General features: G+C 37.0%; 1 protein-coding gene across 3 annotated transcripts; it reads left to right on the top strand.

Annotated features, from left to right (window-relative positions):
* The first annotated feature begins 561 nt into the window (after nt 1–561).
* On the top strand, nt 562–19,281 carry LOC132614140 (phosphatidylinositol-3-phosphatase myotubularin-1-like). 3 transcript variants are annotated; one of them, XM_060328513.1, is made up of 20 exons: nt 562–856; nt 1,958–2,026; nt 3,678–3,815; nt 4,959–5,033; nt 8,874–8,945; nt 9,241–9,310; nt 9,405–9,454; nt 11,736–12,025; nt 12,119–12,192; nt 12,270–12,333; nt 12,483–12,542; nt 12,839–12,938; nt 13,303–13,416; nt 14,218–14,387; nt 15,621–15,705; nt 15,999–16,220; nt 16,430–16,489; nt 16,618–16,682; nt 17,644–17,923; nt 18,319–19,281. In XM_060328513.1, exons 5-20 carry the CDS (start codon nt 8,901–8,903, stop codon nt 18,832–18,834), a joined length of 2,265 nt encoding a protein of 754 aa, XP_060184496.1. In that variant the 5' UTR covers nt 562–856; nt 1,958–2,026; nt 3,678–3,815; nt 4,959–5,033; nt 8,874–8,900; the 3' UTR covers nt 18,835–19,281. The 3 variants fall into 3 exon arrangements, with proteins under 3 accessions (XP_060184496.1, XP_060184495.1, XP_060184497.1); XM_060328514.1 differs by having other exon boundaries at nt 563–856; nt 8,874–8,949; XM_060328512.1 differs by lacking the exon at nt 3,678–3,815.
* Nucleotides 19,282–19,881: the final 600 nt, after the last annotated feature.

Here is a 19,881-nt window from a genome sequence, read left to right as displayed (position 1 = left end):
ATTAGTTACATCAAAGGACTGATTTTGTGAGTTCACTTATCAAATATTTATTGAAAAGAGAGAACATGATGAAATAAGGGTAAAATAGTCAAAATACTACCTTTATAAATGCTTTCTTAATAGGCGTGTAAATGAAAAACGACAAAAATATTTTGAGACGGAGGGAGTACACAGTAAGTATTTACTCCCTCCGGATAAAAAAAAGAGTCCACTTAGACATTTGCACACCTCTTAAGAAAATATTAATTTCTAGATAAAAATAGGTAATTTGACTAAACTACACCTAATTAAATAGGCATTGGATTTGATCATATAACACTTAATAGGGGCAAATATGAAAAAACAAGGTTAATTCTTTTTTGATTTGCTAAGTGGACTCTTTATTTGTTGATGTGAGAAAAAAAAAGCTAAGTGAATTCTTTTTTTTATCCGGAAGGAGTAGAGTATTATAGTAAGCAGAAAACTTACATCCCACGTCAGATGGAGCCCATGATCTCACAGGTGTCTTGTCCAGCAATACCACCCAAATATAAAAATAAAAAAAATGAAAAAAACAAACAGAAATTCTCTCATTTCTTTGGTTCACGAGAGATTACATAGCACTGTCTGTTTTTTGTTTTCTTTCCTTGTTGGAAATACTCTTTCAAAAAACAAAAAGACAATAACAACAACAACCAGCAAAAGAAGAAAGAAAACTCAAAGTCAATCAACCGCCGTAGTCGAGTGGGCACAACGCGCCGCCATGTATCGTAGTAGGTCGGAGCGATCTCCGTCATTCCGTGATCCTCGACTCGCTGATTCAGATAAGATTGAAGGAGCTGGTAGTTTTGTCGCCCTTGAATGGACCAAAATCGATGTAATTTTACTTCTTTACCTAGGGTTCCGTTATTTCAATATTCAATTTATATAGCTTGCTAACGTTAATGTGCGTTGATTTTTGGTTAATACTCCTTTCGTTCACTTTTTTACTTGTCACTTTTCGCTTCTCGATAGTCAAACTATGTATTTTTTTTGGAAGGATTGTAACTTATAGTAACTTTCTGATAGTTTTTGAACATCTGAATTTTAATTTTTAAAATATTCAATTTCTAGCTTGCTAACGTTAATGTGCGTTGGATTTCTGGTTAATTGTCCTTTCGTTCACTTTTACTTTGTCACTTTTACTTTGTTACTTTGTGTTTTTGAACGTCTAAATTTTAGTTTTAAAGTATTGAATTAATCTGTTTCAATTCAATTCATAGCTTGCGTTAATGTGCGTTGGTTCCTGGTTAATATACTCTCTCTCTGTTCCCCTTTGCTTGTCAGTTTCGCTTTTCGATAGTCAAACTAAGTGAACTTTGTCCAACATTCTTAATATGTATTTTTTCATCACATTAATATGAGAAGAATTGCAACTTTTAATATCTTTTACTTGTCATGTTGCGCTTGTTGTTAGTCAAACTACTTGGACTTTGACCAACATTTAACATAGTATTTTTCATCATAAATATGAGAAGATTTGCAACTTATAGTATCTTTCGTAGTTTTTGAACATCTAAATTTTAGTTCTGAAGAAATATTGAATTAATCAAATTCAATTCAATTCATATCTTGAGTAAATGTGCGTTGATTCCTGCTTAATACTCCCTCCCATTCACTTTTCTTGTCATGTTTGGCTTCTTGAGAGTCAACTTGACTAATCATTGGAGTTAAATTGAGTTAAGCTAATTCAATATTTTAAAATCAAAATTTAGATGTTCAGGAACTATATGAAAAATATAATAAGTTGCAATTCTTCTCATATTAATGTGATGAAGATGAAAAAATGCATTTTAAAATGTTGGTCAAAGTTCACGTAGTTTGACTCTTGAGAAGCGAAACGTGACAACTACAAATTAATGGAGGAAGTATTTTTTATTGAATGAGGAATTTAATGTTTTCATGTTTTTCTTATTTTTTTGGTTATTGATACATGCAGTCCGTTTCGAGGTCGGTTCCTGTTGGAGTTAAACAGTTCTTGCTGGAAGCCGAGCATGTTGTGGTAGAGGTAATGCTATATCTATGTGTGTAGTGCATTTTGAAGAATTGTGTCCCAGTCTCCCAGACAATGAAATTAGGACTCTACTGATTATTGCTGTATAATTAGAGTATGGAATACATATGTTTTTTGTAAGATTATCCTCGTGCAGATTTTTTTTTTTCATTTTCAAAAAAAATTTGCGTGAAATTAATTAGAGGATACTCCCTCCATCCCAGTTTAAGTGTCTTTACTTTCCTTTTTGGTCTGTCCCAAAAAGAGTGCCTCTTTCTATGTTTAGTAATTTGACAATTCAAACATCCTATATGGCAAGTTTATAACCACAACATTGAAAGGAAATTTTAATACATTATGCACATCTTTAATTTAGGACCACAAGACTAAAAAGTCTCTAATTATTTCTTAAACACCGTGACTAGTCAAACTAAGACACTTAAAATGGGATGGAGGGAGTAATATGTATTAAAGTCAAAGATGATATGGTAATCGCAGTTAGTGGCGAAGGCAGAATTTTGACCAAGAATATCTAAGGGAGTTCAAATTATTATACATGTATAAAAAGTGATATTTGACCTATATACACATTAGTAAACTTTTTCGGGAAAGATTGTTTGACTGACCACCCTTCGGCACATATAGCTGCGCCCCTGAATGTAGTGTTATAACCATCGCTGCGATGAGAAGCGAGGGGCGCCGTCCGCTTCAAAGAAGTGTGGCTTGAAAGAATGATACCCAAAGTGATCAAAAAAAAGAAAATGGGAGGTTCTTTGAATCTCAACTTTGAGGAATTTGATTAATATTTTCAATATTATACATTGGATGCTGAAATTAGTTAGTTTAACTGTAATTTGATTATTAGGTACTAAATTAATTAGGTGGGTCGGGTTAAAAGAGGGGACCGGGTAATTTTGATCGATTTGGGGAATCTGTCCAATTAGGGGCCAATATGTTAAGTTTCATAATGGCAGGGGTACGAATAGCCCTTTATATAACGGGGGACAAACTTAACTAATAAATGAAAGTAGAGGTGTATTTTTGACCTTTTCCCTTCCAATTTTTCAAATAGGATCTTTGGATCGATCTGAATTTTCCCCTCCTTGGAAACCCGATTCCTGGCGCATGATTAAGAAGCGTGCATTTCACTTTTGCTTGAAGCCCATGGACAACCTTGTCGCTTTTTCACACTTTTCCCTTTTAAAAACACTAGGTAAAGGCTTTCTACATATATTGCGAGCATTTGCTGACTGCAATTTAAATAATTCTGAGATGCTAGAAAAGACGTTTATCTTGGGAGGAGGCGATGCGAGCTAACTTAAAAAATGCTTGTGGGGCAAGCTACTCTCTTTTGCCCCTTGTGGGTGGATATCAGGAAGTGGCCTGAGAAACAACAGTTTTTTAACACACACTTGCAAAATATGACTTACTCTTTTGCCTTAAAGGGTTATAAAATCTGTCTGAACTCTGTTGCATTTAAAGCTTTCTCATTTATTTAACCGCTTGCACAAAATAAAGTATCATATGTAAATGATATGTTGTTTTATTTGGTTGGGGGGGTTTTTGGGGGGGGGGGGGGTTCCATATCCCTCTATGTTAATTTATTGAAAAATAAAATAAAAAATCTGGCCCTTAGCTCTGAACATAGGGATTTTGTCAATCACAGGAAAGGTGCCAGCCTACACACAACAAGAGTATGTTATACAACCAAAGATGGAGCAATTTGGAGATTAACAGAGATGTTTGTATGCTTGGCTAGGTGTATGATCTTGATTAAAAGTTGACAGTTCACCTAAGTTTTGAGGTACTTAAAGGGGTTTATTACGATTAACCAACCACCTTATGAATTGTTAATGTGTCCCTGCGATATTTTGATAGGATAAAGTAGCGATTAAAAATAGTGGCTTAGCTTTAACTTTTCTGTAGAAGATCGGCATCTCATTCTGAGGGAACTTAATACTTAGGTCAGGGGTTCTGATCTTAGAAGCCTTTATTCCCGTCCCGCATAGGAACTGATCTCCTAGCTTTAACTAAAAAGCTGCCTTTTAACTCTTAGTAGGACCCCAAGGGCCTATTTGGAGTAAGTTAGACTTCTTGTACTAACTGTTTTCCTCACTTTTCCCAATTTAGTTATTGACTTGTAAAGCTTTTGGACAAAGATGTGATTGAACTAATCTTTCTTCCTTTTTTGTTTTGCTGAAATCTTTGACTATTTTAAGCCTTTTAGATTCTCTTCAGCGTAAGAAATTATTATATGTTAATCGATGTTTTTTTGAGGTACATTTATCCAATTTTCTAAAGAAAATCTACCTTTAGTAAATTATCTTTTAGGTTAAGTAGTGAATTGAGAATTATTTCCCCCTTCAAATCCAAGGGACTTACATATAGTGAGACATTGTGAAGAACCATGAAGGAAGTCTATAAAATCCTCAGGTTGTTTCAAACAAGATGCTGACAGCTAATTTAAAAAAAAAAATGGAAGAAGAAGAAGATGCTGACAGTTTATTTCTGCATTTTCTATCTTTAGAAGCATTTATTGTCTAATGCATAAGATACAAATATGATTCCCCACACATAAACTGCTGTTTAATATTTCTCCTGATTTATTGGGAAGACATGATGCTGGCTTGTGAGGATGTTAATTTTTTTAATATTAATTTATAGGTTTATTATATTTATAAGTGCTGTATATCTTGATTGTTTCTTTCTAATGATTGTTTTCTTATTTATCTCCTCATGAGCTTCTTAATAGGGCATCATTTAGATCATGAAGATGTACTGTATTGGAATAAAACTCAGTTGGAACAAACTATTAATAAGTGTTCGGTGAAATGCCTCTATACAGAAGCCTCAACTTTATTATGTAGAGGCTTTCAGTAGTTTCTGTTCTCTTCAGTTGCCACAATTTTTAGTCAGCTCAACTCTCAAGGTTAACTGATTTTTCCAGGGTTATGGGGTAGTTCTTGTCAACACTGATGAAGCTGGAACCTTATATGTGACTAATTTTCGCCTCCTTTTCTTGGTAAGTGATGCATGCAGTTTCTTCCTTTATATCTGATGGTGTATATGGCCAAAATCCTATTTTTATGCACTCTGCTTATGGAAGTTCCCTTTTGTAAACCTATGCCAGTGAAATTGTCCTCAAACATTGCAAATTCATATTATATAATATTATAATGATTTATAAGGCACTGATATTGGAAGGTCTAATGTCAATCGTGAGAGCCACACTGATTAGGGATTTTGAGTATTAAATTTTTAAATGCTAATGTCTTTATCCATCTTTTTTTTCTTTTTCGATGCATGCATTTTGACTTAAAAAGTTGTCTTTATCTTCTTTTTCTCTACAGTGGGATGGCTTAACGCAATTGCAGTAACTAATTTTCCATTTTTGTCTATCTTATCTTTTCTTGTTCAGGATTGCATGTTTGTAGTACTTACATGATTGGTTGTAGATCTTATCTCCAGGAAAAAAAAAAAGGAAATTAAGAAAAGATGTTAAAGAAGTTTCTCTATTTCTGAAGCTTTTCCAGGTCAAGCAGAACTAGCTTTCAGTTTATCTTAAACCTTTTATACACATAAGGATATGACCTAGGATCTGCATATTATAGTCCCAAATTAGCACATCTTTCATTATCGGTCAGAATAAAACAATTTTAGCACCTACAAACAAAAAGAAACAAAGATAATAAAGAAGATCCTAGAAAATGAAAAAAAAAAGGAGTTTGAGACAGAGAGAGTAGAAGACAATGAAGAATAGTCGATTCAGAAGCTAACCCAATTGCAGCCACATGAAGACGATGAAGGCTTGAGAACATACTAACAAAGAAGAGGAAGTACAAAGCAGAAGATGAATAAGAAGCATACTAGTCATTGTGAAGCATACCTAGTCAGTCAGAAGCATAACTAGTTACAGCTTTTTGTAGACATACCAAAAAAGAGGGATAATAAAGAAGAAGAGTTAAATAAAAAAGTAAATCTGCCTCGAGGATCATAGCAGCCAGCAGAGATGAAGAGAAATGCGGATTCAATCATGGCTTGTGCTGTGTTTTTTCATCTGTGTTTTAGTATTATAATGGCATGTGTACAACCAAGAGAACCATAAGAATTCACAGTGCCTAGGGTCCCCCAGGGCTTAGTTTAAGTGGTTAAGGTTGTGGGACTTGTGACTGAGGTCACAGGTTTGAGCCCTGCCCCATGCAAACAAAGGCTGGTATTTAAGTGGGGAAAGGTAAAGGGGTAGTTCTATCATCCACAATTTTCGAAGGCTGTGGTAGGTGTATTAATAGGTTGGCCTTAGACAGTGGGGGTCATTGAAAGATTGGACAGCATAAGAAGGAACTTTCTGTGGCAAGGTAAAAAAGAAAAAAAAGCCAATCACTTGGTCAAGTGGGAAGAGGTAATTCTCAGCAAGGCTCAAGGTGGATTGGGAATTAGAAATTTGAAGAATCACAGCAAAGCCCTCAAATTGAAGTGGTTATGGAGGTACTCTCAAGACCCTCAAAGCTTATGGAGCAAGGTAATCAAAGCCAAATATGAAGTAGAAGACAACTGGATGACTAAACCAGTGAACTCAGCTTATGGAGTTAGTCTTTGGAGGTCTATAAGGGTACTATGGCCACCTCTAAAGAGTCAAGTTTCAATCAGAGTGCTAAATGGTAAGAGGACATCTTTCTGGAATGATAATTGGCTGGGGAATGGAGCTTTGAAGGATCTATTCTCTTGCATATATGCTTTAGCTCATCACCAACAGGGATCTATAGCTGAAATGTGGTGACCTCAAGGTTGGGAATTGATACTCAGAAGAGACCTGAATGATTGGGAGATAAGTAGAATGGTTGAGTTCTACAAACAACTGGATAACTTCACAGGAACTCAAAACGGAGATGACACGTTGAGATGGCAGGGACATAGTAGTGGAAAATTCAGTGTTAATGCAGCCTATAAATTGATAAACCAACCAACACCTCAAGTCACCAACTGGCCCTGGAAGCATATTTGGAAGACCAAGATACCATGCAAGGTTGCATGCTTCTCATGGTTACTGGCAAAGGAAGCTGTGCTCACACATGAAAATTTAAAGAAGAGGAACTGGACTATGTGCTCAAGATGTTTTCTTTGTGAAAAAGAAGTAGAGACAGTTGGTCACCTATTTTTGCACTGCAAGATAACTGATCAGCTATGGAAGATCTTCATTAATCTCAGAGGCATAGCCTGGACAATGCCTAGAAAGATTACTGAAGCTCTCTTTAGTTGGGAGGCAGCTGGAACTGGACCAGATGACATAAACAGATGGAAGATGGTCCCTGCTTGCATTTGGTGGGCAATTTGGAAAGAAAGGAACTCTAGATGCTTTGAGAACAGCAGCAACACAATGCAGGAGATCAATCTTAACTGTATTAAGCTTTTTTCTTTTTGGTGTAACCAGATCTACCCAGAAGATACTATATCTATCCTAGACTCATTAGGTTCCTGTTAGAACTGTAGACTGGTTTTACTCTCTTCTGCTCACTTGTAAATATGGTTTCAGTACAACCCATGTACTGTTTTGTGTTTAATACATACAACATACCTTCTCAAAAAAAAACAAAAAAAAGGTTGGCCTTAGACAGGATTTCTAGGTCATCCAAAAAAATAAAAAAGTTAGTAGTAATTAGGTCCACATCCAATGGTTATAAGCACAGTATACAGGAGCAAGCTTTAGGCACGGGCGTACGCAGCTGTGGCAAAGTGAAGCTCTGCGGGCTCACATCAATTCACCTGGCTCCTTTAAAGAAAGGAGCAAGTTCATGAAAAATGGCTTGGATCTCTTGCTAACCTAAGGATAGATAAGCAGTTCCTTAACATTATCACTAATTTCCATGACTTGGCACAAAAATTCAAATAGCTGAACCCATAAGATGGCCTGCCCTTTTTTTAGCTTGGCCTGCTTGTTTGTATCAGAAAATATTTGTCTCCATATCTGGACCATATTGTTGGAAAGAAATAGTGCGTGTTTTGAAGGGAAGAAAAGTCACATATCTGGTGTAATAGTTGCACTATAGAGAATATGGATCAATACTTGGATATTTTGTATCTACTGGGTGGGAATATATAGATTTGTCTGGTTGGGGGATGCTTAGTCATGTACTGCTTTGTACCATTTCGGTACTTTATTAATAAAACTTTACCTTATCAAAAAAATAAAATTGTCTCCAATTTTCCTGGTAACAAAGGCAAGGGTAATTTAATTTGTTGGTGATTTCTGAAACATTGTCTTGAGACAAGGCTACAAACAGAGGTTTTGAGATGTTTCTGCCCTCTTGCTAAAGAGACTCTATTCCCATTTGGGGTGTGGGTGGGGTTGGCCTTATGTTGGTTCTGTTAACTGATCAAGTTCTTTGTCACTGCATCAATTCTGAAAATTTGTCAGTAAGTGACACCCCCTCCCCCCCCCCCCCCCCCCCCCCCCCCAAAAAAAAAAACACACACACACACAAAAGGCAGGTTCGTCCAGCTAGCCTCTTGTCAGTTGCATTTTGTTACACACAAATTTAGCGTGTAGTTGGCTGAATGTAGTGCAATGTCTTCATGGTGCTCTGATTATTGTAAGAAGTTGTGATTTGTTGAATGTTCAGATAGTATTTCGACATTCTGTGGTTTTGGTGGTAGTTTCAGATTTCCTGCTGAGACCACTGTAACATCTCGGTCTTACTCTTAAAATCTGCTTTCTAAAATGCCTTGGGTACTTTTGGCACACATCCTTGGTTACATACATGAATTACCTGAGATATCTATGCATTGTCACAATTTTCTTTTCATCTTCTTCAGCTTTCTGTGATTTTGTACTGAACTGAATGTTGTTTGTCTTTGTATTATCTAGAGTGAAGGGTCTAGAGATATCATTGCAATGGGCACGATACCGTTGGCGACCATTGAGAAGTTCCAGAAAATTGTAGGTTTGCTTTTGTTTCTTCTTATGATCTAGATATGCAACAGCTTAATGGTATCTCTCTTTTTTATTTGGGATAAAGATGGTTTCTGCTCAACTATTGCGCATTTCGATTAATCTACCATGTATTGCTTTCACTAAGGTCTAGCTATATGGGGAGAAATCACCTAGCTTTTTTTTTTTCCTCTACAGAGATTTGAACCTTGGTCTTTCATGCCCCATTCTAGAATCAGTACTATTTAACCCTTTCCTGTATTGGTCAAGTCTGACTAAAATTCTTTCTTTTCCTGCTAACTAGGCTTTGAAGCTTCCATCAGGTCCACGTCAACCTGAAAAGACTGGATCACAGCGGTTGCTTCAGATCATCGGTATGTCATTAGATGAAAGCATTATCTTCATCCTTGGAGAATTTGTTGTAAGATATTCTGAAAATGGTAATTAACTTCATGTTCTTTTTTTCAGGCAAAGATATGAGAATCATTGTCTTTGGTTTTCGTCCTAAAACCAAGCAGGTCGACTCATGAGAACCCATGTGCTGATTTTATCTCCTTTTTCTTCTGTATATGCTTTAAGCTTCATTAAGATGATCTGCTTTGTTATTTGTGGTGGGGGGAGGGAGTCCATGAAATTCCAGCTGCTTTATGTGGCTTGAACTTGCTGACAGCGCAATGCCTTTCAAGTTTCTCTTGGGATGACTGAGCTCTTCAATAATAGCATGAGATTTTGTATTTTCTCTTCCTGACTGGTTGGTTTTTGTCCTTTTGAATGAATTTTGTGGACTATTACTGATAAGCGACGTGTGTTTCACCAAGTATAATGCCCTGAGCAACTCAGGTTGGAATAGTGAGTTAGAGATTTTGAAAATATAATGAGTTCGAGATTGCAAGGGCTAGAAATATCTAGATTCGTCGTACATCTCTAGGTTAATGGTGGTGTGCTGTTAGAACATGTATTGTAATTAGAATGACAATAAATAGAAACTTCACTAATTACCTGTAACTTTTCTCATTTAGGAAAAAGTCTAAACTCCTACACAATAAATCGTCTTTTCTGTTATTTGTAACCAATTCAATTCGAGTTCTTTCGTCTACTTTATTGTCTTTTCAACAGTACCTGAGATTTCTAAAATTCAAAAGTACTAATTTAGTGTCCTGTCAGTTACCTAGTTGTGAAATAAATAAATTCTCACCATATTTTGTTGTTCCTTTTTTATGCTTTATCCTTTTACCGTAATTTTTTATGTTGTCACATTTCTTCACTTCTCCTCGATTCTTTCCTCAGTGATCTCCATTCCAGAAAAAATAAAAAACTCAGAGGTCTTATATCTTTGCTGTTCTTCTCTATTCCACCCGATTTTGACATCAGGTATTTTGTGTCAATACACAATGGTAAAACCTTGTCGGAGATCCTCTCCTTATGCGGCTTCAAGTCTTTAGTTCCAGCCGCATGTATGTGGACGTACCGACGTGCCGAGTTTCTATCAGCCGTGTCAGCACATCATCGCTGTCCCCTGTCGTGTCCTTTCTGTTAAAAAACAATACAGTTTCACTTTGTTACATTAACCATTACAACAACATCCACATCACCTGATATGTCAAGTTAACAATTCATTTTAACTAACTTGTCTTATTAGAAGTCCATGTAAGCTGACCCGACCAATCAAGTCAGGAATATCCAGTAATCATTGCCATGACATCATCCTGCTGCGTCATTGGTCTTATGTCAGGTGACTGGTCAAGTGCATACACATTAGCTGACATGTTAAGTCTATAGTTTACATTAATCTAGCAAGTATTCCATGTTGAGTTAGTCAACTTGTCTGGTTACTAATCCACATTACCAGTCATCTAGTCATTAAGTCCACACTATGTACAAAAATATAGCAGTCAAACACCTCAATCCCAAACTAGAATGGATGTGCTTTCCAGGAGTCAAAAGTTATTTTTTAAGATAGTGATGCTTTCTGTTCCAATTGTGAAGTCTATTGGACAAATTCTCTCTGAAGTCCAAGAATAAAGTACATGTTTGGTTAGCTTGGAGCGCAGATATATATGCTGTAGCTCGAGGGTGTTTATCAGAGTTGTATACGATGCTCTAGGTTAATTGTATGGCATATTCCTAATGGTTGCATTGTAATTAGAATTCTGGCTTTATAAGAAAAAAGAATTAGAATTTTGATAATTATTGAACTATTTTATATAGGGAACTTTCCCAGTAATTTTCTTGTTTCGTGTAGTCTAAACTCCTATATATAGAATCCTATTGTATGTCCATAACCAACATTCATCAAGAGTAATATTTTACAGCATTTACTTGTTGCTGCTGTATATCGGTGATTGCTTTTACCAATAAAAAATACATTCATTAAAAGTTTTTTCTTTTCTGTTGTTTCACATGTTCCATAGAAATTGTGAGTTACTTTGTTAACTTCTTCGATGATAGCTGCACATAGATCTGCTTCAAAATGATTATCAACAAATAGATCTGCTTCAAATGATGAAATTTATACAGGATGAAGGGGGTATTTGTGGAGGACCACATCTCATTTGTCTTGGCTTTAGTAGGTGTTAACACCTCTATATATGCGATTTCAATGCTTTTTGATGCATCCTAAGACTATTATGGTAGTTGAAACTGGACAGTAATCTGAATACTTCTATGTTTAGCATAGATCTGCAATAGCTTGTATTCATTAACAAAGTCACGCAGACTCTTTACAACACAAGATTTTCCTAACTTCTGCCAAAACAACTGCGCACGTTTTGCTTACAAGCTCTTCTTGTGGTTTCCCAGAGGCGTGATGCCTATGATGCATTATTACGGTGCACAAGGCCTCCAAGGTTATGGGATCTCTATGCATTTGCTGGTGGCCCGTCCAGGTTTAGTAACACAAATCCCAAAGTAAGGTTGTTGAATGAGTATTGCCGACTTCTTGGAATGGGGTTTTATCAAGCTTCTATCCGTGCTATTGAAGATGGGTCATTCACACTCTCAAATGAGTGGTGGCGTATAAGCAGTGTCAACTCTAATTACACAATGTCCCCCACTTATCCATTTGCTTTACTCTTACCAAAGTCCATAAGGTAAGGTTTTGTTCTTTGTTCTCCCATATTTCTTGCGTTGACTGATTATTATTTTGGTAATTACCTAATGACTTTTCGTTGTGCTTACTTTAGTGATGACAAAGTGCTGCAGGCTTGTACATTCCGTGCACGGTGTAGACTTCCATCCATAACATGGTGTGATAGAGGTGTGCCTAAATTTAGTTCTTTGAACTCTCTTTGCCTTGATCTTATTAGGCCATTGCTTATGTTTTGCATCTGTTAGGAACGGGGGCTGTTCTTGCACGATCTTCTCAACCTTTAGTTGGACTCATGATGAATATGAGAAGGTTATTCCAAATTATATGATTCTTTTCTTTTTATTAATTTTTATATTAGGTTTGTTCTCGTGGAGAAATAAATGGGCTGTTAAAGCTTTATGGTGGTCTGTGTTTCCTTGAGCTAATTTAAAAAGAAATTTATGTGTTCTTTTCTGCAGCAATGCTGATGAGAATCTAGTTGCTGCACTCTGTACTCAAATTGCTGGAGAGAAACGGAGGTTTTCCTTTTACTTCTTCCCTTTTATTTCACTTAATTTCTAGGTGTTCTTGATTAAATTTTTGTTCTTAAGCCTTACAAGTGAATTTCTTGGTGTGTGACTAGTTACTCTGTACTCAATTCCTTCCTTGGTCAGGTCATAAAAATACTTCTGTTCTTGTTTCTCGCTGTTACTTTCGCTTTTTAGATAGTTCCTTTTTGATGAATCACTCCTTTCAGATTGTTGCATGTGGAGTTCTACGGCACAGCTCTTAGTAATTGTGTATGTTCTTGTATGTTCTTTATTTGTCTTCTCAGGAAGCTATATATTGCTGATGCAAGGCCGAGGAAAAATGCTTTAGCAAATGGGGCAATGGGAGGTGGATCAGAGTCATCTGCAAACTATTTTCAGTCTGAGGTCTGTTTAAGTTTTGAGCTATCTGGTTATGCTGCTGTTTCCGTCATAATACTCTCTCTGTTCCATTTATATGGGCGCACTTTCTTTCTTAGTTTGTTCCTAAAAGAATGACATATGTTTGATAACTCCTTAACTTTAAACTTCTCATTTTTCCTTAAATACATGCTCTTTATAGCCATAAAATTTCATGGCATGTTTAAGACCATAACTTCTACGGGTACTTTAGCTGTGTGTCAAAAATCTTTCTTCGTTCTTCAACTCCGTATCCAGTCAAAAACCTCTATATAAAATGAGAAGGAGGGTGTATAGTTTTCCCCATTATTTTTCTTGGGATTTATGTTGCTTGATTTACCTTGCCTTTCAGATTGTTTTCTTTGGCATTGATAATATACATGCAATGAGGGAGAGTCTTGGTCGGCTTAGAGACTATTTGGATACTCATGGGACTACTTCATCAGATGGAATGTCATCTTTTCTGGTATGCCACTAATCTATCTGAAATTTTTTCTTTCATACGAAATGCCCACTATTTAGAACTTTAATATTCACCTACCATTGCACTGTGGGCACCAAACCAAACAGAGATTTGAATTAAGGTGGCAGGAACTAAGGGAACTTTGCTGAAAGTGAATTCAAAATACCTGCTTGTGACTAGTTATTGTAACACCAGGGCTATGGGTGCATCCTGGCATTGTGACTCATAATACTCTATGTGCTTTGATAAGTTCAAGTGTAACAAACTTCAAAAGTATTTGAAACATACTCTTGAAGCCAATCTGGACTCTGACAATGATCATGGTCAAGCCAGTGGGTTCTTCCTCTAGTTGCTCTGTCCTTTTCTTTTGTGATTGCAGTCTGTGCCTGTATGCACATTCAGTGGATACAAGGGAGTTGAAATCAAGATTTTTTTTTTCCCTGGTTGGGTAAGTAGGTGAATCTAAGTAAAGAAGAGTAACAGGGACTATTTGAATATCTTTGGACCGTTATAAGTTCTAAGTTTATAAGTTTATATGCTTGCGAGATGTATTTTTCCTGTTTTTCTTCTCTTCCAATGATATGTGACATCAGTATTTGGTGGTCCAACCAGAAGCCACCTCTTAGGTAAGGAACTAAGAAAATTGACGGGGAGGTTCTGTCCTTTCGACAGAGTAAATTTCTCTCTTTTTTTTTTTGTTTTTTGGAGAGGGGGGTGGGGGCATGGTGCCAGAAGGAGAGCGAGCCAAGGAGGGACTAGTGATGGAAAGCTAATGCTATCAATTTTGTTTTTCTGCTTTTCCAGAGGCATGGTGGATGGAGTTGGGGCGGAGGCAATCTCAGCAGTATGTCTGCTTCAGTTTCTACTCTGGGGGATACTGGGTGGTTAATACATGTTCAAAGTGTCCTAGCTGGTGCTGCTTGGATTGCTGCACGTGTTGCACTTGAATCAGCTTCAGTGCTTGTTCACTGCAGGTTTCTTGCATTCCGGACTCATTATTATGCTTATAAACAAGGCATGAAATGTCTAAATGGAGAACTTTGTTAAATGCTTGAGTCTCTTCTATTCATGGTTTTGTTGATTCCTCTTTGGATTGCTTAGTAGTATGTACATTTCGGTTGGGACTATGTTTTACCGTTAGTGCGTTTACTAGACTTATGTTTTTAAGAGCCTTTTCATCGTATTTGAGATTTATATGCCAGAGATATTTACTAGACTTATCTGACTTCTTTTTATGCTTTTATTGAGCCGAGGGTCTTTCGGAAACAGCCGTCCTACCTTGGTAGGAGTAAGGTCTGCGTACACTCTACCCTCCCCAGACCCCACGATGTGGGATTTCACTGGGTTGTTGTTGTTGTTGTTGTTGTATGCCAGAGATATTTAAGAACTTCCAGTACTCCCTACTACTACAATTATTATTGTTATTATTGTATGATAATAGTCCAAGATGAGCTTAAATGGAGCGACATGATTAGTGAGGATTCATATAGTAGAACCCCTGACTTGTTTTGGGATTGAGGCATAGTTGTTGTTTTATGTATCAGGTTGTAGGAATATAGATTGGTAGGAGTCAGGTCTGCGTACACTCTACCCTCCCCAGACCCTACGATGTGGGATTTCACTGGGTTGTTGTTGTTGTTGTAGGAATATAGATGACTTTCAGTAAATTATCATGGAATTTGTTGAGCAACTTGGGTATAGAATCAGAGAAAGACAAAGAGTTGTGACATAATCAGTTTTCTTGTTGAATGAGCAAGGGAGAAAATCTAGGTCAATGACAGTCATCTTTATTTGGTCAATCTAATAAATTTATTTTCTCAAAACATGAGGATTGATGACAAGCAAAACTAGTGGTCAGTTGAACCTGCAAACAAAGTTTTGCCTCAACTACTCCAACTAACAAACGATTCAACATAAATTGCACCGTGCAATTATTTTGGCAGTAGCTTTCAGTACATTGTATGACCTATAAATATTTGTTCAGTTTCCTTTTATCTGAATGGGAAAATGCTCAGTCCTTGATGGTTTTTGTTTGCATATAACCAAAAATCTCTACTATCTCATATTTGTTTATCCAACTGATGATTTATGGTATGAAGCTCATGTTGTTCTGATTTTTCATTTATTTATTTTAATTGATTCTTCATCAGAAATTATTTGAAGAAAGTAGGTTTTTATTTTTTTGAATTCTGGAACTTATTTTGCAGTGATGGATGGGATAGAACAACACAGTTGGTCTCACTAGCCAGCTTGCTACTTGACCCATACTATCGCACAATCAAAGGGTTTCAGGTACTGAGACAACTTGTTTGGATCTATCTGCTCATGTTTCCTGGTATTTAGCATTTGTAGCCTTGTTGTTTTTCCCTTCTTGGAGCGTGAAATACTTCATCCACATGAGACCACTTAGGTCTGTGTTAATACTTCAGCGTGTCATTTTACTCCTGACAGTAATGCACTCAGTCGCGCTTCTGGCCCTGGGTGCTAGAAGGATTTAACATTTTAGTGAGGCATTCCTATTTCCTACCCCCTGGTTATATACAGATAGCGCCTCTGAGTTGTTCGAATCATCTATTCTTGTCCAGGCACTTGTAGAGAAAGATTGGCTTGCGTTTGGTCATCCATTTTCAGATCGTCTGGGGATGCCCACTATATCTGGAAGTGGCAACATGCCATTTGAATTATCTCGTCAGGCTTCGACTGGGAGTTTACCTCTATCACCTGTGCGGCAAGGAGCGGGGTCATCCTCATCTCAAGCTCAAAATACATCACATGCACAGAACCAAAATTCCCCCATTTTTTTGCAGGTATGTCTTCTGGACGATAAGTCTGCATGCGGTTCACAGTTCTACCTTTTGTTTGATATATTTACGGATGTACAATTTATTTGTTATTCTTTTGGTGTTAATTTCTTGTGTTGACAAAAATATCCTCTATCTCTGCTTCTTTTTTTACCCTTTTTTTGGTTTCTTTAATATTTTAGCTCTAACCTGATATATTTGGATACACTGTGCAGTGGGTGGATTGTGTTTCGCAGTTGTTACGGATGTACCCTTTTGCCTTCGAGTTCTCTTCGGTATGTATCGCTAAAAGACATGAGAGTGAGAGAGTCAAACAAGAACAAAAAGATCATGTTCCAATTAACTGATAATATATATCCCACGGAGAAAATAAAGCTTCCTATCTTCAATTCCAACAATGCAGGCTTTCCTGGTAGATCTTCTGGATTGCATGCTTTCTTGTCGTTTTGGAAACTTTTTGTGCAACAGGTAATCTTGTTTTTGAAGTATATTCTTTGCACTTTCATTTTCGTACACATGGTTTTGTTGAAAAAACCAGAAAAAATTTCACTCTGTTAGAAGTTGAGGTGCTTGTTTGATGTATTCATATGACTTCTTTAATATCTTTTTTTGCCCTCCTGTTCATGTTTGATTACACCACATTAAAAGTTAGGTTGCTCGTTCAGCACGAAAGTGCGTGGACGCGTCGTAATTTGCAGTGTTGTCAAAGGCGCGCTTGAAGCGCGCTTAAGCCCTAAAGCGAGGCTCAAAGCATGTTGAGCGCTTCGCCTCGCTTTATGTGCGCTTTAGTGTCATCATCAAGGCTCTAAGACATACTTTTCCTTGCCAATTAGCCTCTCTTGAAGAGATGACACCAGATAATTGATATTTCGCTCGATTGTTATGTTTTTACAATTTGTTTGTCCATATATTTGTTATCCATGCTTATTATTATTAGTCTTGGGCTAAACATATATATATATATATATATATATATATATATATATATTATTATTATTATTTTGCACCGTTGCGCCTTTTTTAATTAAAGCCCATGCTTTATTTGCGCTTTGCGCTTAAAGCCCCGGCTGACTTTAGAGCTTTTTTGCGCTTTTCGCTTTTCGCTTTTGATAACACTGGTAATTTGTCGTGTGCGTTTGACTTATTTGAAAGGAAATTATCCTTATGGTGCAATAATGACAAGATAGGATACATATATCTGAAAAATATTATTTTACCCTATTAGTCAAACATTTTCTTTTCATAACTTTTTTTGAGGAGGGTGTTATTTATACTTATGATCAGGATCTACGGCTATTAAGCACAGTACAAGACTTCTCCACATCAGTGGTTTTGGCTTTAGGTTGTTTGAACTCCATCATGGTTAGCAAGGATTTTGTAAATGTCATTTCCTAGTTTTAGTTCACTTCTTCTGACTTTTAAATTTCAGCGAGAAGGAAAGAGAGCAAGCTGGTATTTCTGATGCGTGTGGATGCCTGTGGATGTATTTAGCTGAACTACGGGCATCGGAAGGAAGCTCTCATGCGCATTACAACCTATTCTATGACCCATTTAAACATGATGGTCCACTACTTCCACCAGCAGCAGCTTTAGCTCCAACTGTTTGGCCTCAGTTTCATCTTCGCTGGGCTTGCCCATCAGAGGCACAAGGTGGAGAAGTTGAAGCAGAATGCAGGAACCTGACGAGAAAATTCTCTGAACTGCAAAGGGTAAACTCTCTTTTTGCTCTGCAGACTTCTTTCTCCTCCGGCCTCTCCGAAAAGGAAAAAGAAGGTTTCCAGCTTGAAACTGCAAAGTGCATGGGAACCCCAATATGGCATTTTAATGTTGACAGTCAAATTACAATGGTTGACCAAATTTAGCTTGTATAGTTTCATGACATTAGCTATTATGAAAAAAGAACTTCGCTACGAAGTCTAGGATAAGATACATCCAACCTACATAATTGACAAGCATAACTTTCGAGCTCCTTTATAGTGTTGCCTGTCATTGTCGCTTTACTGTTGCATCTTAATTTTGTCAATGCAAGCTAGAACTTGGTGTGTATGTTGATTTGTGTTTCATAACTCCTCCATCAACTGTCTAAAAACAACATTTTGCACAGGCAAAAGAAGCAGCAGAAACGAGACTTAACGAAATAAATGTCACCGTGGAGTCCTTAGTTGCAGAATTGAGAAATGAGAAACTTGTCAGCGCCTCTGCCAGGGATGCGGTAAAAAGAGCAAGCAAAGAAACTGCTACTGTAAAGCGTGCAGTACAATCTTTGGGGTTCAATGTCTACCTTTCAGCAGATGGAGACTGTAATGTTGGCATTGAAAGGAACCCAACAGAAATTCCTCAGCGATCTGTCTGCTCAGTTCTTACAAAAGATCCAAATGGTTCATTGCCCCACAGTGAGAAAGCAGACTTCTCTGAACCTGTTACTGTGATGGAAGATACCGTTTCTGACAATCCTCTCATCAGAGTTTGTGGATCGTTGTGCCCTATGCACACTAAAGATGGAGAGTGCAGGTGGCCAAATGCTGGCTGTTCTCAGTTTCAGAGCCAACTTGTTGGTTTGAAAGCCAACTTTGATGCATTTGATCGGCTTTCGATCTATGATAGTTATTTCGGAACTTAACAGAGATGGTTTCAACCAAGCTCACTTCTCTTGCAGCAAACTTTATTTATCTGGTGAAATATATTTGTACAGTAGGGAATTGAATGGAGACAGTAGGTTCAATTTCTATCTTCGGCAAACATTACAACAAACAATTAAACGAGTAGCAAAAAGAACACAGCTTCAACAAAGTTGCTGTTAGATATGATGATCCAAGATCTGTACATGGACAACTAATTGAGTTTCTATGCGGACCATCTGAAAGTTTTGACATTGCAGAGGATTTCACTTGGAGATGATTGGAACTGATATTGTATGTTTAGGACTGATATTATTTAAACATGATTCAAATGTACATTATGACGTAGGCGTTCCCCTTTCTAAGTGTCTTTAGAGGTTCTTTCTGCATTCTTGTAAGTACAAATAATGATGAGTTCTGAATAAAATGGTTCCAGCGGACTTTTTCTGTGGGTGGTGTGGTACATTTATTCTTAATAACTGTTGGCTATTTTTATACTGGTGCAGCCCACCTATTGAATTTACTTTTTTAAAGAACAATTCCAGCTGATTGTTTGCTCACTGAGCTATAGCAATTTTCTGCACTCATTTCCTGTTCACCAACTTAACGTACATGGAAGGTTGGATTTTATCTACTAGTGTTTCTTTTGATTAGGCGTGTGTGGCGGACGACAAGTGTACAAGTAGCAGCATCGAATGATCTGTAACGTTTTGTCGTTTCATTTACACAAGCTGTTGGATTACACATCTTGATTCTGTGGTTCTGGAGATATATCATGCGGAATGTTGACATCTCTGTGTTGGAAATTTTGTCTTTGAGCAGGAACCACGTGGTACAATCTCTCTTCAGAGTTCAGATGACTACTATAGCGAAATACTATAAAACATTTGGCCGAAGAAGAGTGCAGAGTTCAGACATATAATACTCCTATAACATAACATGAAAATGGGTTCGGAAGAAAATTTGGCCGTGATAGTAAAATGTTGTTATAAAAGATGAAGGTTACAAAGAGGTCTGGTTGTAGCTGCATCTTTTTCCCTGTTATGTGC

This window comes from Lycium barbarum, chromosome 10 (genome assembly GCF_019175385.1).
Source record: "Lycium barbarum isolate Lr01 chromosome 10, ASM1917538v2, whole genome shotgun sequence".
In the NCBI taxonomy this organism is placed as follows: Eukaryota; Viridiplantae; Streptophyta; class Magnoliopsida; order Solanales; family Solanaceae; genus Lycium; species Lycium barbarum.
The sequence above is the reverse complement of the archived record's forward strand: the minus strand, read 5'-3'. Positions and strand labels throughout refer to the sequence as shown.

Excerpts from the sequence above, each read along its gene's own strand:
- LOC132614140 (XM_060328512.1), top strand. The coding sequence starts at position 743 with ATGTATCGTAGTAGGTCGGAGCGATCTCCGTCATTCCGTGATCCTCGA. Across the intron at positions 12,939-13,302 it reads CAAACTATTTTCAGTCTGAG|ATTGTTTTCTTTGGCATTGA; the intron begins GTCTGTTTAAGT and ends CTTGCCTTTCAG. Across the intron at positions 16,490-16,617 it reads TTGCCTTCGAGTTCTCTTCG|GCTTTCCTGGTAGATCTTCT; the intron begins GTATGTATCGCT and ends CCAACAATGCAG.